This window comes from Epinephelus fuscoguttatus, linkage group LG3 (genome assembly GCF_011397635.1).
Source record: "Epinephelus fuscoguttatus linkage group LG3, E.fuscoguttatus.final_Chr_v1".
Classification (NCBI taxonomy): domain Eukaryota; kingdom Metazoa; phylum Chordata; class Actinopteri; order Perciformes; family Serranidae; genus Epinephelus; species Epinephelus fuscoguttatus.
The window spans coordinates 37,677,057-37,703,042 of NC_064754.1; the positions used below are offsets into that span (position 1 = coordinate 37,677,057).

Sequence of the window (25,986 nt, forward strand, 5' to 3'; positions counted from 1 at the left end):
AACGCCTAAAATGTTCTTAGAATAAAATTTTTCGGTCAGTCGATATTAATAATTATTATGATAAATGTCAAATCGTTATTTCTTTCAGGTTTGAACTAGGGCTAGGCGATATGGAGAAAATAGAATGTCACAATATTTTTCACCAAATAACTTGATATCAGTATTGCAACAATATTGTAGGGTTAATTATTGGTGCGTTCATAAAATATTTCCACAATGAAATTCTTGATAAATAGTCATCAGGAATGTGAATACAATAAAATGTCAATTAATCCCTTTTAGTAGCCCAGTGTGGCTACAAATTTTGAAAAAATAGATGCTTGTCTCAATTAGAGGCCTGGTCTGGTTGCCAAGCAGTTAATTTTTTTTATATAAGCTCTTTGGATGTATAAAACTGGATTGTTGGCTGCCTACAAGCCAAAATTTTAAACAACTGGTCTAAATGAACAATTTAATTGTATTTCCAAATCTTTACTCCTTTGTTTGAAAGGAGTTAAAGGCCTGTCCCATGAAGACAACTGTCCCAAATATATGCCTGTTGATTTCAGTGATTTAAACAAATAATAGCCCGGGCTACTGATTGAAGTTTTACAGTATAATGACTAAGTGAGTATAGGCAAATAATAGAACAGCTAGAACAGTCTGGTACATTCAAAGAATTACATCACTTTACTGTAATTCAACCGCTAAAACCAAGAAAAGACAACACTTACCACATTATCAATATATCAATAAATTGCACAGGCCTTTAAGCAGCCAAAGTAATAGATTACAGAAGAAAATCAGATTAATTTATAATGAAATAATTAGTTGCAGCCCTATAGATTATATTTACAGGAGGATGACTATTGTAGCAAGAAAGGCAAGATAATCTACATCAAACTAAAAGAAAAACTACAACTTCCAAATTCTTAAAAGAAATTCCTTTAAGTATAGACTGAGCCGACAATGACCTGATCATAGTCCTATGTTACAGGAGGCCATGATAAGAACATGAACAAGTCTAAACGAGAGCAACACTAATCTCAGGCTGTACAACCTAAGCCACCTTTCTTTGTAAGGAGACTAACTGTACACACATTCTTGAATCTATTTTCGTATAACATGTACCCGTAACCCTGGGAAAATCATCCTGACAGTTTCTTCTTTTCTCCTTTTAGTTCTCTGTGGAAATGTCTGTGTCAATGTGATGTTAAACATTTAAGGATGGCACAATCTTTCATATCTCACTATGTAATGTTAGAGACAGTTGTGAATGTCCACCAACTGGACTGTCATTCAGCATAGCTGACATATGCTGCTATAATTCAAGTCAGGAGGACTATGTTAAAACATATGTATTTCCTTAACTGTAACCTCACAAAAACCCATCATGTTACAATAGGAATGTCCTAGAATAGTATTACAGTGACACTCAGGAAGTCAATTTACCAGAGCCAGGCTTGTAGCACTGGTGCAATGCTCCAGTTTCACCATATGGTGAAGATTTTACTTCAGGCAAACGCCCCCTGATTCCAATCACTCTGACTCAGCAAAATCTGTTGCCCTTCCTCTGTTCAACAGATGTGACAACGGTTTCTTTTAGTACAATCCACCCAAAAACACTTAATGTGCTAAAACTTATTAAGCACACCGAGTTTTAAACTGTCTCAGGCTGAGAGCCCACAGATGACCTAGTGTATAAGCTCACCTACTTGGAGGGAAAGTCAGGACAGAGCATTGCAGCACCTTTATTTTTTCGTCACAAAGTTAAGAAACAGTGTGCTTGGTCATCAGCCTGCTGTAATCTTTGCAGACAGTGCTGCCAACTAGTTCCACAGGCTATGTGCATTTCTTTCTCGATGGTCTGTCACCCAGATCCCTTCAACCTGGCTGTCTTCCTACTGGGTCAAGTCACAATGACAGGAAACCAGAAACTGTCTTCTTTGGGAGCGATACAGTTGGTTTACAGAACCTCAGAGAAATCAATGTGTTCACGTCCTCACAGCCTAAAAACAAACCATTTAATACTATCCACCATTTGTATCCACCAGAAAGTTTAGAGAATTCAAAAAGTGCCAAGGAGTCATTAAATTTAATGCTGCCAAATTTCTGTAGACAAAAAAAAAAAAAAACACACTGGCATGGATCTAACCTGACTGAGGTACTTTTTCCAAAAGGGCCTTGTAGTTTCCATCTTTTACCAATTTTCACTACTGTGGACTGCAGATAATTGTTCAAATTTACCAGAATTCCTACCCCCCCAAAACAGCCAATTTATTTATGTTTTTGTACTGGTTAGCTCTGGCTGTGGTTAGCTAACCACAGGCATCTTCCTGTACTTGCCAACATACTGTTACAAGATCAATCAAGAGAAGGCACGGGAAATGACCGGATGCACTGAAAAGAGATGAAAAAAGCCATGACTGGAGGTGAGTCACAGAGGAGAAACAGAGAGCTAAGGGCCTGTCTGAACTGGATGTGCAATTTATCATGCACTGCAGGAGGTCATTTAAAGGAGGAGGCAGGGGGACAGGATCCTATTGATACAGCACATTGTACTGGCTGTTTGTATGTAAGAATGTGAAGGAACAGAGGTTTTTTTGATGGTCATTCTAACTATGGCAACCTAATTGCACCCTCTATCAATAAAGCACTTTGGATTAGGAGGACTGAGGCATATTAATATAAAACACCACCATTACAGTATTTTGGTTCCGATTTTTAGTTTCTAAGACATGTTAAACCAGGCAACCTGCAGACAGGTTCTTTAGCCCCTTTCAGTGGCTCCTTGTGGCTTTGGATGAAAAAAATTACATGGAAATGAATACTACTGCTTTTTTAACATTTGATTTTTTATTTATGATTGTCATAGGCCTTAAGTAATTTTTAAATTCCCTATTTGTAGAAATGTGTAGACTACAGACTGATAGAAAAAATGTTTTATAATTCATGGCCTAGTGGCACCTTTTCCTCTAAATATTGCCGAACCTCAAGAGCAGTGGCCAATCTTGACTCAGCCTAGCAAGGCTAGCTATGGATTCCAAATCCAAAACGGAAAGGTCTCGAGGTGAATAGAGAATTTAATAGTGCATGGACAGCTCTGTTTGCTTTCACCGCCACTGATACAAAGTTAAAGTGGCAAATAAACATATGTGACCCACTGCAGAGAAGTCACTTTGTGGTCAAACAATTTAGTAAGTGCTCATTTAGACATTATAGTCAAGTTGAGGCTGAGGCTAAGAGGTTGTGTTACCTTCATTGTAAGGCTTTTTTTTTAAAGGCCTAGTAACTAACTTAAACATCTTGGCACTGTAGTTTGTAGCAATTAAAAGGAGATAATAGTGAATTTGTAGGGGACTACTTCAAATGATGGATTAATCAAAATACACACCCGGTTCTCTCTTACTGATGTGTTTTTAATAGTTTTTGGACAACAGACAATACTTATAAGTAGGATCGTATCAATTAATTGTTGGTATGGGTCTTAAAGTGGCACTTGTTTATGTTAAGAAATGTATAGTTGACCTGAAGTTACATGTGTAGTTACAACTAGGTCGAGCGTTTGGCAGCAGCGTACACGTGGAAGCACAGGAAGGATTAACCATTAGGACAGTTGGTTTAGAATAACGATTTTTCTGACAAAATGTCTATCCAATATACCGCAATGTGTTTGCTTTGGTTAGCTGCAGGAGGTTAAACTGACCACACTCCTCCTTCCTGTCTCCTCCTGGGTTTCTTCCTGTGCCAGGCTAACAAACCATTATGTTGCCAGATCAATCGAGACGCTGAATGCTAAATGACTGGTCACACTGGAACCAGATGAAATAACTGGGGGTGATTCACATTGAAGAAATGTGGCGCTATAAAGGCCTGGACCTAATTTCCCAAAGTCATCTCAGCACTGGGAAATGTAACTTGTATTATCATCAAAGTCTGTCTGGCTATCAATGCAATAAAATAATGTGGGTGGTCAGTGTACTACCAACAGTCTAATAATGTACTCAGCTTCAGTTAAAACATGAACTACGAGCAATAAGCTGATCTTGACCAACACCATAACTGCAGTGTGGATGTAGGCGGGCAAGCAGTCTGCTTATTTGTCCAAATGCAGGATGTGGAGAAAGGCTCCACTGAGACATATAGGGGCATTAATCACTCACTAGGATTACAACATGTATGAAACACGCTATTTCCTAACATTTTAACCCTGATACCACCCCCACAAAATTATAAAGCAAGACTAATACAGCTACTGCAGCTTTCAAGGGGAAATCCACCCTAAAGAAAACACTTTAAAAAAAAAGATGCTGCTTTAGTCAGGATTTGTGAATGTGAAGCAGCCTCTCACAAAGCTAAATGTGACGGTATGTGCGCTGCTCCAACGACAATTAATAACAGATGGGTTTTTGTGTACAGATTCCCAGTGTTGAGGGGGGACTATAAATGAGGAAATTTTCAGTGAAAAGCATTTAGTTTTCACAAAATAGGTTCAGCAGAGTTGAGAAAAACAACACTTCCTTTCAAAGAAGCAGCAACAAGACCTAATCACATGACAACATGACAAATTCAATTCTGGGTTTTCTGGTTTCTGGGTTTGGGAGAGAGTTCTGCATGCACACAAATATTTATTAAACTGTCTAAGATCAAACAAATAGCATATGTGAATTCTGCCTCGGAGCGGATTTTCGCAGTAGGGCGAGCCAAGTTCACAAAGAATGATCAGCGGTCGGGTAAATTAACAATGACATTTAGTGTGGGTCAGCTTCCTGGAAACTGACGCTTCAAACAGACAAACAGATTAAAACTCACATTCTGACAATCATCCATCTGTCTATTTTCTAAACTACTTCTCCTGTTCAGGGGTGGAGGGGCTATCCCTACATGCACTGATTGAGAGGCAGGGTTCACTCTTGACACCCTTAGGCCACATCCACACTGATACATTTTTATTGTAAAAGGGCATTTTAAAATCAGTGTGGTCTTTGCGTCTCCGTCCATACTAACACGCCTGAAATCCCATGTCACATGCCCACATGTGAAAAGGGCATGTGTGCTGGTGTAAACAGGAAGCAGATAGTCTACTCAGAGTTTGATTGCTTAGTTACAGACAATACTAAGGAGATGGCAAAAAGTAAGACCAGAGACTTCTTTGCTTGGACCGACGACAAGGTGGAACTGTTACTGAGAGTAACACGTGAGTATAAGGCTGTCAAGGCAGCCAGAAAACAGGTTGTGAATCATTACAAACAAATCCAGCTACATATCAGAGCTGCACGGGCCGCAAGCATTATCCATCGCTGGAGGAACCCATAGCAATGGGAAATGAGTGCCCACACCAGGCCTAGCTATATTGTTTTGACTTGACAAGCTGTGACTGATAATACCTAACTGGGAAGTGAATGTGAGTGTTTGCATCATTGTGTCCAAAAATCTCTGTTTCTGCCAATCCAGACTAAACACAAGCCCCAGTTTTCAGACGAAAACGGGGTCAGCAGTATTTTCAAAGGTCTCTGTTTAAGGGGTTCCAAAACGCCGGACTAGTGTGGACGCTTGGTGTAAATGTAGCAATAGTTATGTATTATAAAACAAAAACATATTATTGTGGATGTAGCCTTAATTTTGGCATGTCATGTTTGTCTTATTTCACCTCATTACCTGTCTGCAACTCAGATGAACACTTCAACATGACTTAAACACAAATCGCTCAGTAGCCATTCAGTCCCCACCTTAAGTGTCTGCAAACACCAAAAAGTACAACATTATCCTCTCCTATCATCACCATCAGCACTCCCCCAGTCACATTTTGCCCTTTACATCAACAATGAAATTCACACAGATGGCTAGGGAACATCAAAAGCTACCTCATCTCTTTGATAGGAAATGATCTGATGTTGTATACTTTGGGAAAAAAGAGCTCTACTCAGAATTCAACTACAAAGTCTTATCAGAGCACACAACTGAGAATCTCACCAGAGATTATGACCTCAATCTATTATTGACACGGTGTCTGTGGACATGAATGATTTAACACTATTAGATGACATTAATCAGCTTAGTATCAGTTGCCTGCAACTCTGTCTTTAGTTGCATTTTGAGTAAAACAACAGGGGGAAAAGGGGGTTTGAAAAGTGTGCAAGTAAGTGCTTATGTATCCCAAGTCCTTGGGAATGAACCCACTGAACTCCCAAAGGTGCATGGAGGAACTGCGAGGAGGCTAAATCTGACACCAACTCTACCATCTAGTGGCCAAAAGTTGTCATTACTGCTAAAATCTCCATAACATGAGACTAGTGGGATATATACATACTGGGCAACATGATAATATCTTTTGATTCATTAAGTAAAATGGAAGAACTGGTCCTCCTCTTTTTAGATCTCTCTAAATAGAGGACGACCACCTCTGTCTGGGCAGCCCTGCCACACTTGACTGCAGTGGTGACTCATGGAGATAAACATGCAAGGTTTGACCACAATGAGGTAGAAGAAAATTTAATTTATTGTGGCTGTGATAATGAAAATGAAAGTCTGAAAGGGCGGATAACGATTTGTTGCTGTTACATAATCAAACCATAATTTCTTGCTGACGTTTACCGTCCCCAAATTAAAATTGCTGCTTCGTGTGCTTGTTGTGAACTTCCAATTTATGGACAACAGAATTGATAGATCAAAAGAACAACTTATTACGACAAGTGTTCCAATACCCGGCGTTTTAAAACACAAAAAACTGTACATAAAAACTATTATTTCAGTTCAGTTCTTGGAATACTAGCAAAATTATGAAGGTATGAAATAGAAGAACAGTACATGCATGACCGTTTTCAGAGACAACACTAACTGAAGTGGTACAACTGCAAAGTATGGTAGTTTATCTAAAATCATTTCTTAAGATCACAAAAACCTAACAAACTAATATGTTACAATATAAAATCTGAATATAAAATAGAAAATAAAACCTACAATAAAAAAACAACCTCATTGCAACCTAGGCTCCACCATACAATCTTTGGCCTATGACAGCATTAACCTATTTGATTTTAAAGCTTTGCATTAACGCTAACCTAGAGTACGTTTTAAATTTAATTCCTTCCACTAATGTATTAGCTGAGGTAAATAACACAGATGCATACTAAACAAATATTCTAAGCATGGGTACTTTCCAGGATCCCCAAATCTGAACAATGTCAAGAAGGGCTAACTAGATTCACCGCAGAACTCTTCAGTTTCTTTTTTCTACGTGAACACTGATTTCTACTAATCCTCTAACACAAAAGCACATGTCTGGCTTACTCGTCAGCGTCTGCAAACTGGTCAGGCTCAGTGGGAATGCTGTAGGGGGACCACTTGATGGGGAGTGGGTGGTGTACGGCTGGTGTGTAATTGGCTGTCACCGGCAGGCCAACTGTGTCCATTTGCTTGAGTGTCAAGTCCCTCAAAGAACAAGGGATCGCATCTTGTGGACCTGAAGGAGACACAGGATACCGGTAAAACTTTTGACCTGGATCCTTAGAAGAGTTTGTTGTGAGATAAACCTTGAAAAAGGTGACATTTGCTGAATACGTTTTTATTTTTTTCATCTGATGGCAGTGCTAACGATCATGGTTGGAAATGGGCACCAGCTACCAGCTAAAGGCTGCTATATAATGCAAGTCGCTGCTAGTTTTCCTTTGCTCACAAGCCAAAAAAAAACAATAGTAATCTATCGAGTGGCTGGTAGATTTTGTAATCCACCAGCTACAGTGGCAGGTAGCTCTTTTAAGTTCATTTCCAACCCTGTAACAATACTACTGTAATTATTCTTACTTCTATGGTACAAGAAGGATTTAGATCATTGACTTAAAGGCATACTATGCAGGATTATCTACTCGCTGTGTGTTGCAGTGTCTGTATCTGCAGAGAAGCTGCCCTCTGCCTGTGTCTTCTTCTAATTTTGGTTTGTCCACTACGTGTCTGAGTGTCCACCTTTGAGTGATGGTGTAGCCCCGAGTCAATAGCAGTGCAAGGTCAGGACTCTATAAAATGCAGTGACCAGGTTACACCGCTATCTCCGTCCTTTTCTTCTGCTCATTGGATGCGAGCTGCGGGTCTATGTGTCTGTTTGATCAAGATCGAGGTTGAGCCACATGCATGCACACGCACATACACACATAGAGCAGAGAAGCCAAGCTGACATGATGAAACATGTGCTTCAGCTGAATTCACACAAAATCTGGCCATACAGCAACTTCCCGCAGGGTTGTGCTGAGGTGAGGGTGTGTTTATTTGTGCTTTAGAACATAACTGCCATGAAATAATCAGAAAATATTTTTTACTTCTTTGATTCACTGCTTTGTTCTCTCTATCCCCTCATAGTCTCATTAAGCTTAAGAGGGTGGGCCAAGTATGAATGTTGTGTTAACAAACAGTACATGAAAAATCCTGCATAGTATGCCTTAAATTAAAAGCAGCAACATCACAGTGTAAAAATACACTGTTTGAAGTACAAGTCTTGCATTAAATCTTGTTTAAGTACAAGTACAGAAGTATTAGCATCAAAACATACTTAAAATAGCAAAAGTAAAAGTATTCATTATGTAGAATGGTCCATTTCTGAATTGTATAAATGATGTTATCAGACTATAATTATTGATGCATTAATATGTGGAACTGGGCGATTAACCGATCGCAATAGGGGATTGCGATTAAATCTGTGTCAACAACGGTGATCATTTTTGGACATTTTCACTTACTGTGAGTTAATCTAGCAGCCTCTCACATGGCAGAAATAAACATGACAACAGCAAGTCAGTCTGCTACATATTTTTGCTGCCCGTGCTCTGTTGCTGCCTGTTTGCAGGAGGACAGACCTGTGCTCCACACAGAGTGGACAGCAACATAACCTCAGTGCAGAGCCCACAGAAGGGAATGAAACTGACTTTAGGATATGTTTTACTGTGGGAACTGACAACAATGCTCATTATACATAAATACAACAAAAGGGACAGACAGTATGATCAATTTTTCAAACATGTTGAACAAGCAGAACACAAATATAGCGTCTTTGGCCACTGTGTCCACACAAACTTCTTGCCTCCTCTTAATCCACATGCGTTTTTTTTTATTATTTTATTTTGTTGTACACAGCTACAATGCTTGTTATGCTAAAGTGCTGAAAGTGACCTTGCATTACCCTCCAAAGCTGAGGAAATTGTTGACAAATACGCTAACACCATGTCAATTGTGAAGTGGTTTGGAAATCTGAAAAGCAACACACAATGCCGTCAGTTTGTGCCAGCCAAGACAGGAAACACAACAATTTGAGAGTTACAGATGTAACTAAGGTTATATAAATTCTGGATCATAATCCATTATTTTAATGTTATTGAACTTTTTTTTTTAAACCACAAAATAAATTCTAAACCAAGCCATGTTTACGCACTTGTTAAATAAACAATATTCTAAAGTTTAACTGATGAATCCTCGGGTTCCTTCAAGCTTCAGTCAGTATCAAGATAGTCTTCAAACTGGGAGCGTTATTAAACTTTATATCGCAATAAATATCGATATCAATCATCATGGAAAAAATTAATGCAACATATTTTTTGCCGTATCGTCCAGCCCCACTTAAATGTTGGGGCTTGTAAAGGTGGAGCTCATTTTATTTACTTTATATACTGCTGGCTAGCTTAACCTATAACATAACATCATTATTGAGTTGATTTATAATTTGTATTAATTTGCATAGTATCTGGCAACTAAAACTGTCCAATAAATATAGTTGAGTAAAGAGTACAATATTCCCCTTTGAAATCCAAGTACCTCTAAATTATGCAGTACCTAAGTACAGCACTTCATTGCGTTCCAAAACTGTCTGTAATGCAAAGTAACTTATCAGCATATATCATCAATAAAGTGCTTTGGGAGGAGAAATAGTAATATTTAGGTGTTTCTTCTTTACCGTAGGGTGTGACATCAAAACAGTTCTCTTCCCAGTCAGTCAGTGTGACCTCTTGGGTCTCTTTTTCCCAGTCCTCTGTCTCTTGTTGTGGCATCGGTAGTGGCACCTCCGGCCAGAGGACTTCAGTGTCTCTACAAAAGGCAAATTTCTTATTTACATACAGAAATCAGCAAATCTTTCCATACATTATGTTTGATAATCTGATACTGCTCCTTGTCAATTCATATTTATTCAGAAAGTAGGAGTCATTCCAGATATCGGGAAATAAATTTATTTGCTTCCTTGCTGTGAGTTGGATCAAAGGGTTGATATCTCTCTCATGCATGTTTTTATTAAATATAAGGCTACAACCAGAAGCAAATTATCTTGTCTTAGCATAAAGAATGGATACAGGGAGGAGAGCTAACCCGCCTCTGTCTAAAGGGGCTGCCAGCACCTCTACGCTCACTAATTAACACCCTACATCTTTTTTGCTTTATTCATGAAAACACAAAGTGTATGAACAACTGTCGGTTTAACTGGGGTTATGTGTATGATTATTCCTTGCTGTTTGCCCTGTTTAGAGTCTCCTGGCTGTAGCCTTTTGTTAGATAGATGAGAGCAGTATCAATACTCTGATCTAACTCTCAGCAACAAAGGATATAAATGTATTTGCAAACAATACCTTTGACATTGTACTTACTTATCTTGCACAGCTATTAAGACAGTAGAAATCACACCGTATCAGTCACATTTTTAGTTGCCTGTCTGAAAGACAGGATACATTTCCATTTCAACCAAGGCAACTGTCTACACCAGCCTTGTAACAGCTCACACACAAGTTATTCCGGGGGAGAGTGGATTGAGAGAGGTGTGAGTAACTATGCATAACTATTTTTTTACTGATGCATTCATAGCATCTGTAGGGAAGGTGACGCACCTCTTCTTCCTTCTAAATTTCTCTCTTCTTCTTGGGTTCCTTGATGCTGTTGACCCGCTGGGTCGTGATGCAGTTCGGTCAGAATTACATGGCGAAGCAACAGTGTCTAGACTGGTGGGCCCTTCCACTGAGATACCACCTGGAGTTCTCACACTGCGACCCCTGCCAGCTGCTGAGGCATCAGTGACAGCTGAAATCGTGCTTCCTTGTTTCCTGGGGGTTCTTGGGGGTGCAGCTCTTGTACTCTTGCCCTTGTACCCATGGTTAATATAACTATTAACCATGCACTGTGGTTTGGTACCATTCAGTGTGCCAGCTGGTGTCGTCTCACTGGTTCCTGTAGCAGCTGCCGGGTAGCCATTGTGAACAATGGCTCCATTAACCCAACCTGTGCTTGGGACCTGACTGCTAGCTTTCCAGGTGTTGTGGCGCGTTCCTCCTCTTCTGCCCACGTAGTTCATACCATTCTGAGGCATCACTGCACCTGAAATGTATAGATGGAGGGTTTGATGTGAGTGAAAAAGTGAAAGAGGCAAAACAAAACAGAAACAGTCACACACAACTAGGGCTGCCACTAACGATTATTTTCATTGTCGACCAGGGCTCAACAATAAGGATTGCCCAATTGCCCGGGGCAAGTAAAACTCACGGTCAGGCATGTAAACTAACAACTCACTTGCCCGATCGGGGAAGTTGCTAAAAATAGTAAAAGTTAATAACTAATTGATAAAATAAATGTATTTTAAAACTTGCTCTTCTGCTCTGATCTCTGCCTGAAGTCACAGGCACAGCTGTGTAACAATGTCCTGCCCACAGCCCCCATTGATATTATTTTGCGCGACGGACACTTCATATAACATAACAATATACTATTTATGGTGTTATGTCATCGTGTCATTTCTGTCTCTACATGGTCACGCGTTAACAATTCTCCTCTCCTCTCTGTATCGCGCATGGCGGAGTTCCGCCACACACACAGGTGAGCACGCTAGAGCGGCTGGGGCCGCATTTTCCTGACCAAACCTGACCCCGAGCCCGGTGCAGTTTGTCAGCTGACAAAGTTATTGAAATGGACAGTGTGTAAATAACCATCAACAGACTGCTGTTACGCACAGACAAACACACTGCTCGCACAGCAGCGTAGCACGGCACTCATGCTGAGCTTGTGTTGCGTTCAGGCACTGTCACGTAAATAACAACTTCCAACACTTAAATAGGTCAAAGCACAAAACAGCAGCATGTCAAGTGACTTTTTACTTTATTATATTCAATAAAATTGTATGTTCCTAAATCTTGAGACACCTCATATGTAAGCTAGACAGACATTTCATCTGCTCATACTGTGCACACATGTACTCTATGTACTTAGTCCTAAAGAGCCCTTCTGGTGCCAGTAGATACATAGAAACATCCCAGCAGACTGTGCTTTGCAAGCATACAAAAAGTTTCACGCATGTGAAAATTATTTTTCATGCGTGTGCTTCACCTCCGCTGCTACAACTCCATCCTAGGGGAAACACTGCTGTGCGTTTTGTGCAACAGGTGGATGTGGTAGTCTACTGGTAGAGTAGAGAGAGAGCTAAGCAGCGTTGAAGTAGAGTAGAGCAGGGCAGAGAGATGGAAGCAAAATATATTAAACCCAGTGTTAATACAGCAGAACTGGAGAGAGGGGTGAAAAATAAATAGAGGTGGGCATGGCTCAAGTAGGGCGCAAAATTATAGACGGAGAACGATTGACAAATTTTTCACTTTAAGCCCTGACACTGTCATTTTTGTGTAGGAATTAAGCTACAATACATTACATATGTTGTTTTAATTAATAAATAGAGTGTGAATAAAGATTACATAACATAAAAATAACTGCAGTCTTTGTTATTTGATAGCCGCTTAAATTAAACAATTTTTATAGGGCAAGTAAAAACTGACTTCGGGCAAGTAGATCTCTGACCAACTTGCCCGACCGGGCAAGTGAAAAAAAATCCTTAGCGTTGAACCCTGTTGACTAATCTGTCGATTATTTCTTTGATTAGTCAACTAATCATTTCATCGAAAAATGTGTTAAAATGTTGAAAAATGTCAGTCTGTCTCGCCCAAACCCCAAAATTACACCATCTAATGTCTTGTTTCATACTCACGCCAAAGGGTTTTAGTTCACTGTCCTGGGAGAGTGTGTAAAGCTGCCAATATCTGAACATAAGAAGCTGCAGTAAGAGTACTTTGGGCTACTTTTATAGTACTTTTCTATGAAAAATGACTCAAACCAATTATATGCTTTATGACCTAATTTCACTGACTTTGTTTGGATTAAAAAAAAAAGATCATTTTGGGGTAGGGGTAGCCACTAAATGCACATATACAGTCAGAACAGGTCGTATCTGATGGTTATATGGGAAAGAACATCCTAAAAAACTAATGTTTAAACATAGGCTATCTGATATGAAAAAATTATGTTCTGAAGCAGACACATGTACTTCTTTGTCTGATGCTGTGACATAATGGCCTCAAATTTCAAGCCCCGCATTTACCTTGACCCACTGAATATGTAATGCTATACTTTTAATATGATATTTGGATATCCCAAGAGATCACAAAATTCCATGAATGATTTCTATTGTAATTTCCCCTAGGTCAAACCACAGATTGACTGGCCTAAATGACTCTGGTGATCCCCTGACATAGTCCCCCAGTTGTACTTGTACATCTTGGTTGTACTGATCGAAAACAATAAAATAATCAAATCCAAATAGTAATAAAACCAGTACAAGTAATTTTCAGTCTGGAATATTTTAAACTCTGTGGATAACACTGTTAGCTCTGCCAACACTGTTGCCCTTGTTTAGCGGTGTTTATGGACTTGGCATTGTTAGCTGCTAGCCACTGGTTTAGCTACCTCCATGTTGAAAGCCATGTTGAGACAACTCATCCACTCTAAATTCCACATAGAGACTATTATCATATCTATATGGTGCAATTGTGTTACACCTCTATCTGGCTTCTTGTGGTGTAAATTAGCAGCTCTATGTTAGCTTTTTTAATATTGTTTATTTCATCTTTTGTTGATTTTAACACTATTGTTGCTTCTTAACATTCTGGCTTTGCCTTGGCGCACTTTACTGTTTGATACAATGTTAAGTTAGTCACGATCCATTTGAAATCAATTAAATACACTCGGTCAGATCCAAAATGGGGTTTTTTTTCACTATCGTTTTACACGCTTCATGAGTTGACATTGTGTTTGTCACAATAACAGCTACATTTTTTGACAGTAACGTTACCTTGATAAAAGCCACTTTAAGTTAGCTTAGCATGTTTAGCTCTGTGCCAGCTGCATGCTAACTACGTGCAGCAGGCTAACACTCCTTATTAGCGCTATGATGACATTTACTGTCATGTCGGCTGTTGACAGTTTATGTGCTCACCATGGGGAGAAGTTAACAAAATACAGCTAAGGGACTCCCAGTAATGCCTTTAATGAGAAATTAACTCCATAAATTGACTCTAAATTACTACTTACCCGTACTGTAGCCTGAGGGAGAATGAGGTAACTTCCACCCCCCAGGTGTAGCACACGATACGACGATAGGTGGCGCCAGAAAACCATGTCATATCCATGGCGTGGTTTTTTTTTGTTTTTTTTTTATTCGTATGCCCAATTTAAAATGTTTTTAAGAAAACATGCCGTCAGGTTCAGGTATCCCCTGCCATGAGCCTGTGGCACCGTTTTATACAGCTGAAAAGTTGGGAAGTTATTCTTTTAATGCCACCACATCCCGATGGGAAGGCCATGACGTTTATCGAAACAGGGGCAACCACGGCTGAGGTGTTCAAATGCAGCTGGTAAATGTAGACACTTTACATCCCTTGAAATGTTTAAAATAAATATGGCAATATAGCAAAATATTGTGCTGCTGTCAGATAGATCAGGACAGGTGAAGCCTGTGTGTGTGAGAAATCTCCAAGATAAGGACAAACTCTTGCCCCTGCAGTGTAGACACACTCCATCTTTCATGTTACACAAATCAAACAGGGTACGTAAGAAAAGGAGGGACCCTGAATGCATCTCAAGCTGAGCAAATTCGTATTGAGTATTACAGTCAGACTAGAGACTACATATCCACCACATGAATATACGTATATGTGTGTGTTATTTTGTCTGCCGCAGCTTCCTGCATTACAATCCCTGCAGGAATTTGTAACATTGCATTTTAACAATGGAAAATGGACAAATCTACAAAACTCAGTAGTAACAGTAAATGTTTATTTTAGCCCAAAATACTGATTCTTTTTAAATTTGGTTATTTTACATGGATAGTTTTGATTTTGATTTGTAGCTTATATGTTTTGTTGTGTGTTAGAGCACTTCTACCTGTTAGGATAGAGGAGGCTGATGTTTTGTTCATGTCCCATGGGAAATAGTTGCTGAATTCATTGTTCTTCCTGCTCCTTACCTGAACCAGAATCTGACAGTGACGCAATTTAAATTGATAAATGCCTATATTATAGTATAGTCTTCGGCAGCAACTCACCATCAGCGTAGCACACACAGAATGTGCACCACCTTTCAATGTATGAGTGTAAAATGAAACAAAAAGGTATGTGTGCCTAATATTAAGACAAAGTAAACATTTCAGACTGAGCAGAATTGGCTCATATAATCTACAAAAAATGTCCGCTGTACTACCACAAGGAAACATTTGCATTTATATTATGACAGATACACTCCTACCACCGTCCACATGCATTTACAGTATGTACTTTGGGGCTTTTAGTTTTGGCAAGCCCCCTATTTAAATTAAAGGAAGTCTTAATGCTATCTCATGCATCAGTGGTGCTTCCAACTTTAAAGCTGCAGTTCAGGAAGGCTGCCTCCTGACTCAGCATGACTTTGCCCCCTCAAGCACAAAGCAACGTCCCTGATGAAATGGTTTTTGGAGTTTGGTGCAGAAGAAGAACTTGACTGGCCTGCACAGTGAACTGGAAAGCTACTGGAGGCCCTCCCACAACAGCGTAGGCTGTTACAGCAGCATTTTAACAGTGTGATGAGATGTTCAACAATCACACTTGCAATATTAGTGTACATACCTTGTTCTTCTGTTCACACATTTTTAGACAAATACTATAGGCTTCATGCCAAAATAGATCTACCTCTCCCAACATGTTTTTCAACTCCAGCTGTGTGGGCCAACTTCTGAAAGGTGTTGTAATGATTGCTTCAAATGCAACCAGCTTTCCATTAAAGGTTCAGTGTGTAAGATTTAAGGGATTTAGTGGCGTCTACTGAGGAATGCAGATGCAACCAACTGAAACTTCAAGATTAGAATCCCTTCAGTGTTAATTGCTCAGGTGGTTTTCACTGGGAGCCAAATTATCTGCAGAAGTTTCTTCTTTTTTTTTTCTCAAAACAAAGGTGATTAAAACTGCTAAAAACTGAATAAAGCAGTTTCACATGACAAATCAGTGTTTCTCCAGCACTGTTCTCACAGGCCACGAACCCAGCACCTGCTATAGTGTGCTCAGATTTTTTCTCTAACTCAAAATCCAGATATTCAGGAGGAGTTTTTTACCTGTAATTTGTAACTTAATTCAAAATGATACATTTCACACGACAGCATCACTGCCAAAGCCATTTTTAATTGCTGTTTATGGTGATTACATCACATTGGAAAGGCCTAATGACTCAAAATATAGGAGCTACAAGAAATGGATTTGTGACAAATTTTACAGTTTAATGTACTGTTTCTTTATTCATTCTTTAATCTAGAATGGCATGAGCAGCTAAAGAGTGAAACGATTTGTGAAGCAAAACAAGACACAAATCAGCAGGTATTGGTAAATAAGTTAATATTGCTCATAATGCTCATCATTTAGTTTAAGTTAGGAAGACAGTTTACAACCATATAAAAAGCCATTTTGAAGCAGGTTGAAAAGCAATGGACTTACCATGACTAACAAAATAAATTGAGAAATGAAAGAAAGCATCCACAAATGCATAAAAAAAATATTACATTGACAAAATATTCCCAAAATGCTAACCTGGCCTGCATACCATACAAAGCGTTGTGCTATAGCCTACTGCTTTTCTAACAGGACACCTAAGCAAGTTCTTTCTTGATAAAACTGTATAAAATAGTTTTCATAGTATTAATCTGAAAAAGAGTGGTGAGTGGCACATGAATACAAATTATCACTATTTAATTACAACATTTACAAGTCGAGAAAATATGTCAGACGTAGACATAGAATGTACCTTCAAAAAACTATGTAAATCTATAGCAACATCGTCTTGAAAAATGTCCTCAAAAGGCACAGACAGAAGAAAAGGTGAACCATGCAAAAGAAAACAAGTTTTTTTTTGTGCAAGGAAGCAAAACTCAAGTTTAGAAGAATTACATAATACAGCAGATTGTAATTGTTTTCTTTCCCCTAAACAATGCCCTCTTCATTACAGCACTGAATACTGTACGTGTGTGTTACCACGTGTCAAAACCAATTACTGAGATTTAAAGTCAAAAAGCCTTTTTGGCCTCACAGAAAGTGAAATATCCAGTTGTACATTCATTATATTTACAGTATTAGAGAGTTTCAGAGGGCTTTAAAAACAATCTGTAGGCTTCAATGAGATTGCTAATCCAGTTGTTTTGTACCAAAAAGTGAGTCTCCAGTGCATACTCACGTACAATATCTGAGTTGATTTCATTGAGCATAAAGAGATGATTCAGTAAACCATGTTACAATGGCTACCAGTCACTCCAACATGAATCCCCCATACACCCTGTACATTCATATCCTTACATTTCTGTGCAACATCATTGGGTCTATTGCTAGCAACAATGTACCTTCTCAAGCCAACGCATTGCTAGCAAATAGCAGCCATGGAAGTTACAGTTTAAAGACACTCCTTGGTTGCAGCTTCTGCTCCATAAAGTGACACTCGCCTGAACCAACTAAGGGCCACTTCTCAGTGGACTGATTGACACTGCAAGTGCTGTTGCAAGGTTACTGGAAGACATGTTCTCAGGAGTTAAACGATTTCACCTTCAATTAACCATTACCGACTTCACTAAAACCCTCCTTTGCTTGCATACACAGTCCATCATCTGACGCCCCACTTTTTTCAAAACCTCCTGCTTCCTTTGAAGTTATAGGGGTTCTCATTGTTTTCTTTCTCCGACCACTTTTGACACTTTTCTCTATCCTCTCTTTAAACGTGCCTGTACAAATATGTCATCAAATGCATTCTTCAGAGAACACCTACAGAGGAGAAAAGATGGGCAGTTTACAGATCAGGCAACACTCGACTGGTCTGCCTTCATGCCTCTAAGAGTCGGGTTTACAGTCTGCTTGCCGAATTGTTCATCTGTCTCACCGTATTTTCCTAAGACATCACACCAAACTGTCTATCTGTGGATAATACAGCTAATATTACACCAGGATACAGCAGAACCCCCGTCACGTTTGTTACATCCTTCCAGTTTTTATGCCAAAGTACAAATGTCCAGTGTACTACATGGAGCGACTTCGTCGATCCTCAAAGCATGTTGAGCGCAGGATATTCCTGGGAGGAAACATCTGTTTTGTCATATGATCTCAAAGTTGTGACAGTAACTACAGTTCACAGCATAGACAGCAAATAAAAACAGAGCAGGGTTGATCAAGTCAAAGAGTCACAGTAGTATGACCTGCAGCCAGAGAGCAATCCCTGGTTGAGAAAACTCCCTTTCTGTTCCTGCCACAAACAGCAGGGGGCGATGTGCGTCTATTTCTAAGTTCCAGTTTCTAAGCCTGGCTCTGGTTCTCTCCGCTTTCCTGTACAGATTCCTGACTCGGGTTGCAGGTTCTGATCGAACAACTGGAATGATCCTCATTCTCCCGAGACTGGGAACGATTCTCACTCCAGTTGAGTCACTGCTAGTTGCCCTTGATCTCCAGGATGGAGGGGTTGTGGTCCAGGATAGACAGGATGATTTTGTCCATGTACTGTCGCAGACGTATGTTGATTTCCTCCTGCTCCTTCAGGGCTTCCATTAACTGGTGGGAGAAATGTATAACACACATTTTCATTGTAGTTCATCAACATATATTGTAGCACAAGAGTCTCTTAGTTTTACTTTGCTACAGATATTTAATTCTGTATATAGTCTTGGCTATATTCAAATTCTTTTTTAGGGAAACACCTGTAATAATCAAGCGCATTAATTGTTATGTATACAGAAATGCCACTTTTGGCCTTTAAATACCTGGGGCATTGTTTTAGTGTGATTTATTGACACCTCAATATAATTTTTTAACTTCTGTTCATGTCAAAAGTGCTTTTACCAGAACGTAAATCAACGAAAATGGGACCAAATTTTTTTACTTTTTTTTTTTTTGGAACAATGACAATTTTCGGAGCTTTTGCACCTTAAATAAAGGCATCATCTAACAATGTTGTGCAGAACAGACATTATGTCACACTGTCATGAAAATGGCGGCCTGTTGCAAATTTGAATTGCTGGAGCATCTCACATTCTTTGTGAGTCTCTGTGAATGTTTTAATTACTGATTAAGCTCTTGACGCTCTTATTTTTTGATCAATTAATTAATAATTTGGTCTATAAAATGTTATAAAATGGAAAACAATGCCCATCACAATTCCCTATAGCCCCAAGTCATTTGATCAATTTGCTTGTTTAGTCTAACCAACAGTCCAAAACACCAAAAAAAAAATCTGTTTTCTAAGACACAAAACAAAGAAAAGCAGCAAAACCACACATTAAAGGAGGTGGAGCCAGAGAATATTTGGCATTTTTGCTTAAAAAAAGACCAGCAGTAATCCATTACCCAAATAGTTACCACTCCATTTTCTAGTGACTGAGTTGTTTCAGCCCTAATGCACCTAAAGGTAAAAATGAGTGCCTTTTCAGGGTGTCTACATGTAACAGACACTTACATTTGTTATTTTTAAGACCTTTTCAAAAATCACCAAATTTAAGATTGATATTTAGAGAAATCACCTTGTTCTTACTCAAGCATTGCAGGTAAGTATAAAGGTAAGTAGTATATAGTCCTGTGCAGAGGTGGGTATTATGTTGGAATATGGTTGTTAGAGTGAGCTAGGTTAATCTATAGAGTGTTGAGCTTAGTGGTAGGTTTAAATATTTGTCACATCAGAAATGTGGACTTTCACCTTGAGTCCCCTACAAAACTTTATTAGTGACCTCACTTTTATTCCTGATGCTGATAGTGTTCCTGAGATGGAGCCCATTACAGGAGGAAAGAGGGTTCCTCACTATTCCTTCCCCATGATCCTCTGTACCTGTTGTCTACTCTACTATATGCCTATAATGTTTAAGTTTTTATCTCATTATTTCATTTTTATTCTTATTTAGGCCTATTTATTTATTTTATGACCATGACCAACATGGGGCGGTAGGAGGGTGGATGGTTCATTTTTTCTATTGTTTTGTCTCTCACAGATGCTTTGCCATGTCCTGGATTTACTGTAGTGACATCGTCATGTCTGAAGAAAACTCAATAAAGAGATTTGGAGAAAAAAGGAAAGAAAGAAATGCCGCACAGCCCGACTCATTTTGACATAAAGAAATTAAAAGATGGATATATTAAATTAGATCAAATGTTTATGGCAAGTAAGGCCTCACAAATACAAAGTCAATACTATTTAAAGACTTTTAAGGGCTAATATTTATAAAATTGAATTTAAGACATTCAAGGACTTTTTTAAGGACCTGCCGACACTGTGTTGTCCCATTTTAGGCATGGACAGCTTGTTTTCATGGTGTTGGTCAGAGTCTATTGTGAGAAGTGACCTCCATATTATGCGTAATAGATTCAAATCTACAATAAAGTAATATCTAGAACACTGTCCTGCTGTGCTGTGTCCTAGAAATACAGTTACTCTCTAACTACTGTATGTAAAGCATCAATAACATTGTTCAAATTAAATCCCATTTAAGAAGAATGGTGGTTTGCATAACAGGCAACAAAGACAACATAGACACACACGTGTTCAAGAATAAACTACACTGTGAACATTTTTCTCATTTTACCTGGTCTCTGGAGGCATTTTCTATCTCAGCAGCTAGAGACTGGGCCTTGGTCTGCGTGGCAAACAGTGTCTTGGCTTCATACAGACTGAGGCTGAGGATCTGACCGTTAAGATCATCGTTCTGCTCCTTCAGCTTCTGGTTCTCCTAAAAGTACAGAATAGTAGAGGAGAGAGAGACAGAGAATGAGATCTGGACCACAAAAGTGTATCAGCGCAGCGGTGATAATGCTTTTCAAAAGATGGCCGCTACTCAAGCCTCACTCAACCCATACCACAAAACACTGCACTTTGCACCTCATCCAGCAGCAAACACAGCAATCTATTTTGGCAACACCTATGGGACGTAACGTGGGTTATACGTGTTACAGAACAAACTGCTCCCCTGCTTTGTCTGGTGTGTTATGAAAGCTCCATGATTAAGTTGCCTTTGAAAGCCGACAAGAGGTCAGTTTGCTTTTCCCTCGCTCGGTCCTCGACCATTAGTGAGGGAATTGCAGCACTGACCCCAATTCAGCTTGGGCAAGTTCACTCTACTCCATTGTGATTAGTGGTTAATCGGGAGGTCAAAGGTCACGGAAGCAATTTTACCATCAGACCAGGACGGAGCCGAGCCCCAGACAACACCAGGTGCTGAAGTTCAGGGGGAAGAAAGTCCTGGGACACAAATCGCTGCACACACACATACAGACATTTACAGAAGTGCACAGGCAAGCATAAGATAGTGAGCTAATCCTAATGGATGTCACAGGGCAGTGTCTTTCATGGTAGGCGCACAGCTACATAATTTGTTCATCCAAGCACAGTCAAATTGTTCTAAATCTAAACTGGTGGAAGGAGCTCAGGATAAGAAGTTGAAATGTTCAGAGACAAAAACAGAAAAAAGAAGAATCTGCAGATTGAAGCTGGAATAAAACCATTATTATCATTCGCCTTCTTGTTTGTCTGGACGTAATGTGACAAGCCTGGTGTGTGGCTACAGCGGGACATGGACTTTATAATCTTAGTACCTGATAAGATAGACACACTGTGCAAATCCCCACTTCTAACTGACTGGCTACCCTGGTCATTTTAGTAACTTCCGCTTTTTGAATGGCCTTTTCCATTAGCTTAGGAACTTGGAAGCATAATTTCTAATGCATAACATTACATGTCATGAAAATGAGTCAGAAACAGGCTTCTACACAACTTCAAATAGCATTAACATCTACTTTTACTAGTCTTATCAGAGAGAACATTCATCCACTCCCTTGACTCTAATGTTTACTTTGCACCAGGTCTGTTCACTTTGCAGGACTGGGAACAGTAACATGACATTTATATCTGGCAGGCAGATACCTCGAGGCAAATGTCACTGTATCTGGGAATACAGAAACTAAAGAATGGTGGAAAACATAGAGAATATGTGTACTCTGCATTTGGGTTAAGGTCCATCACCAGACTATCAGTACAGCATGTGGAGGATGGTGCTGCTGTTAAAGGGGATTTTAAGGGAATAAGAAGCCAGTGTGATTGGCTCTGATCGTTACTGGAACAAAACCACATTGGTATTGCATGATAACATATTCTGCCTAAACCCAACGTGTTTCAATGTCAACCACTTAGCATATGCAGCCATGATAAACAACAACAGTGTGGCTTGGTTTATGAAAACAGTGCACTTGATGCCATTGTGTGTAAAATAATTGTAAAGAGTAAGTAGCATGGTGGTCAGTCATGTTAAATGGCAAAAAATATATTTAAAAAAGCCTTAAATGAATAAAACAAACCTGTATTCCATAAAAAATGTGTAAAATTAAGACACACTTTAGAAACCAAGGATAGGAAAACAAGTCATTTGTGCAGCAAGTGAATTAAAAAACAACTGGTCAGCCAAGATACTGCTGCAGCTGCTTTGAAAAAAAAAAGCAACCATGACAAGTATTCTGTAACAAATCGGGTATTTGTAGATAAAAGGCTTCATTCAACCTGCTTCAGTGCTTTCAAACCAAAGCTGTACAACAGGTGCCATTTTACTTCCCACTCTCTAAAATTAATGTGAAAGCGTATTATCGCTGCATCTTAAAACAAACTCAGTCGCTACACTGACCTGCCTATGCACAACAAAGACATTTGAACAGTCTTTTATCAGTACCTGTTTGAGCCTCTTGACCTCGTGCTCTAGCTCCACCTCCCTGGTCCTGCTGTTGAAGTCTGCCAGCCCGGAGGAAGAGCTGCGACTGCGGCCGGGCCTCTCTGCCTCCAGCTTGAAGAGCTGCAAGTGCTCCAGCTCTCGACGCAGGTCCTCTATCAGCTACACACAGAGAAAGGACGGATGAGCGAAGTTATATAATGCCAGTGCAGTATTTTGAAGGTGTAGGCGTAGGTGTATGAGGCAGCGAGAGAGAGAGAGAGAGAGAGAGAGAGGAGTGAAAGAGAACAGAGTGAGCAGCAGAACACACAACCCACTCTGTGCATGTGTGTGGTTGCATAAAATAGTCCCTCCCACCTCCTGCATGGCGTCCTTTTCTTTCTGGAACTGCTGTCTGTTCTGTCTCAGTTTGTCCATCATTTTCCTGTAGAGGTCCATCTCGTCCTTCAGGCGCAAACTGGTGTCCTCCAGCTTGTCTGTCATCCTTTGCTTCTCCTGAGGAACGACAGATACACAGACAGTTACAGTTTAAAGTTTGTGTTATTTACATGTTTCAGTTATGTCAAATCAGACAAGCACACATAAACTCATACATTATGAGAAAAGCATTCCAATTCAGAGTATGCAATCATTCAAAATTTACAAACCCATCAAAACATGCACATGTATAGAAACTTCTGCATGCATAAATATAAGCAAAACAGGTGTTTGGTACAAAAGGCTTTCAGTGTGCATTTATACATGAAAATTTCACTGACAAGTGTTTCTATACAGAGAAATGTTTTCTGACTCATTTCTGTGACACCTTCCGTCACACATTCGTATTATGTGAGCAAGAGTTGACAGCTAGCGGTTTTGGTGGTATTTACATAGCACTGTCTCAATATAGAGGTGTGATTCAGCCCCCAGTGGCTGTTTCTAACACCTCATCTCATAAATAAAATACAGTTCTCCATTATCTGTGTCTGTGTGTGCATGTGTGTGCATGTTGAACATTACTCAACTATGAGAGAAACTGCCATTTTTTAAAAGGGCAGTGGAGCTGTGTTGACAAGTGTGGAAATGGAAATTACAAAGACCTTGCATGTGAGGAAGAGAAACCCCCATACCTTCTCCTTCTTTTCAAAACCTGGTGCCTACATTACCCACAATACAACCCTTCTGTCAACAGTTCAGGTCTGAACCACAAAAGGCTTTACACAACCTTTTCACATATGCAGTAGTACTCTCCACAACTTGTAAACAAAATTGGTGGAGTTCCCCCTTCAATGTATGTCAAGGACACAAAAAGAAAAGACAAACAAGATAAAAGAAAGCAAACATAGGAAGAAATACAAAAAGTAAACAACACTTACCTCATCCAGTTTCTCTGTCTGTGATTTGAGCCGACACATGCTGAGACTCATCTCACTGTTGTCCTCCTCCAGCTGCTTGACTCTAAAAACACAACATCCTGGACATCAGTTTACTTTTATATAAAAGCTGAGTGTGTCTTTTAGTAAGCTAAGGCAGCGGTTTAAGCAAACGTCCACAGTATATGCTGTAGCTCCACAGGCAACTGACTAACCCCAGGAGGAGTACAGTTTTACATTCTGCACTTTCTCTGAACAGGCAGGCATGTCAATGTCCATACCCAGGGGATTTAAGAGCCGCAATCCAGCTGTCCATAATCAAAACTGCATCTCAGCATCTCTTTAATGAATTCATACATTTGCATATAAATAAAAAAACATCCAAGTATGTGTAGTGTGTGTAATTATCTGTCTGTTTCTCACCGGTTGGTCAGCAGCTCTATCTGTGTGTTCTTGTCTCTCTCCATCTTGCTGTAGGACTCTCGGTGTCGTCTTAGCTCCTCCTGCAGATTTTGTTCTGCTCGCGTCTCCTGGTCTTTCAGCTGCTCCTCGAGCTCATGAACCCTGAGGCAATGAACACATCACACAAAATTCATTCAATACAGTATCAATATGAACTGAGTGGTAATAAAGACTAAATTGCTGCAACACTCTGTTACTTTATGTCTACACAATTTGTCGTTCAAGGGACAAAACCTTTTCAACAACAAGAAGTTATTTGTTCTAGTAAATCATGTGTATTTATGAAATCCAGTTTTCTGACCCTACCTGTGTACTAGTTGTGTGTTCTCCTGCTTCAGCTTGGACTTGAGATCTCCGTTCATCAAAATCTCATTCTCAAGCTCTGCCACCTTCTTCTCAAGAGACGTCACCTGATAAAAACAGAAAGTTTATCAAAACATGACTTTGCACCATAAACATAAACACTGTGACGATTATATCTCCAGATTGAAGATGCTGAAAAATGCTGGCCAGTTTGAAAACTAGGAAATATCCCTCAACAAAACAAACACAACAACAACACTTTCCAGAATTCCTAAAAGTAGCTGTGCAACTCAGAGGGTCTTAAAGGCTTAAAATAATAGCACTATTCTTTGGATTTGCAGATGTAAAAAGAATCCTGACAGGGCTCATCCTCAAATTAAGCTGTGCATCCACCAGGAACAACTCTTCACTCTGTGATTTTAGTCCCTTAAATGCTGGAGGTGAGATATATTTAATCTTTTATGGGTTTTTAGTAGTCATACAGAAACAGGAAGGGCTATTATTACTTCCTACTGCAAGCATAGAGTGGTGCAGGAATGAGTCCTCAAACACAGAAATGAGTTGGCATGTTTGCACTTCAGGCTCCCTCATCTAAAAGCCAATCCGTAAAATGAATGGGTTTTTGATTTGATGCCTGAAATAAGATCTGTGGTTAACACAAACTCGAGAGATTTGTTCTGCTGCATAAAATAAATCAATAAATACCCCACTCTAAAATTTTGAAGCTTTTATGCATCTTACAAAAAGGTGGTTGCTAATAAGAGGCAAAATGAGACTAAAGAGGTTGTCGGGGAGATTAAATGTCATCGCACACAACACCGAAACTCCCATTAGCTTTTTGTCCTGCAGCACTCTGTCTGA

The 25,986-nt window shown here is 39.5% G+C and overlaps 2 protein-coding genes across 5 annotated transcripts in view; both read right to left on the reverse strand.

The window, feature by feature from the left end:
- Positions 1-6,489: 6,489 nt before the first annotated feature.
- On the reverse strand, positions 6,490-14,469 carry LOC125885786 (uncharacterized). Its single transcript, XM_049571563.1, has 4 exons — positions 14,350-14,469; positions 10,836-11,319; positions 9,917-10,047; positions 6,490-7,441 (listed from the first exon to the last, which is right to left on the reverse strand). Exons 2-4 carry the CDS (start codon positions 11,309-11,311, stop codon positions 7,266-7,268), a joined length of 783 nt encoding a protein of 260 aa, XP_049427520.1. The 5' UTR covers positions 11,312-11,319; positions 14,350-14,469; the 3' UTR covers positions 6,490-7,265.
- A 2,541-nt stretch (positions 14,470-17,010) lies between these two features.
- Positions 17,011-25,986, reverse strand: part of rab11fip4b (RAB11 family interacting protein 4 (class II) b) — a 75,735-nt gene continuing 66,759 nt past the window's right edge. For 3 of the 4 annotated variants that reach the window (XM_049571452.1, XM_049571455.1, XM_049571454.1), the window contains 8 exons: positions 25,129-25,232; positions 24,784-24,924; positions 24,364-24,445; positions 23,366-23,503; positions 23,012-23,170; positions 21,469-21,549; positions 20,882-21,025; positions 17,011-18,863 (listed from right to left, as the gene is read on the reverse strand). In XM_049571452.1, the coding sequence (XP_049427409.1) occupies positions 18,744-18,863; positions 20,882-21,025; positions 21,469-21,549; positions 23,012-23,170; positions 23,366-23,503; positions 24,364-24,445; positions 24,784-24,924; positions 25,129-25,232 (969 nt within the window). In that variant the 3' untranslated portion in view covers positions 17,011-18,743. The remainder of the gene's footprint in view (positions 18,864-20,881; positions 21,026-21,468; positions 21,550-23,011; positions 23,171-23,365; positions 23,504-24,363; positions 24,446-24,783; positions 24,925-25,128; positions 25,233-25,986) is intronic. The other variant, XM_049571453.1, reaches the window with a different exon arrangement.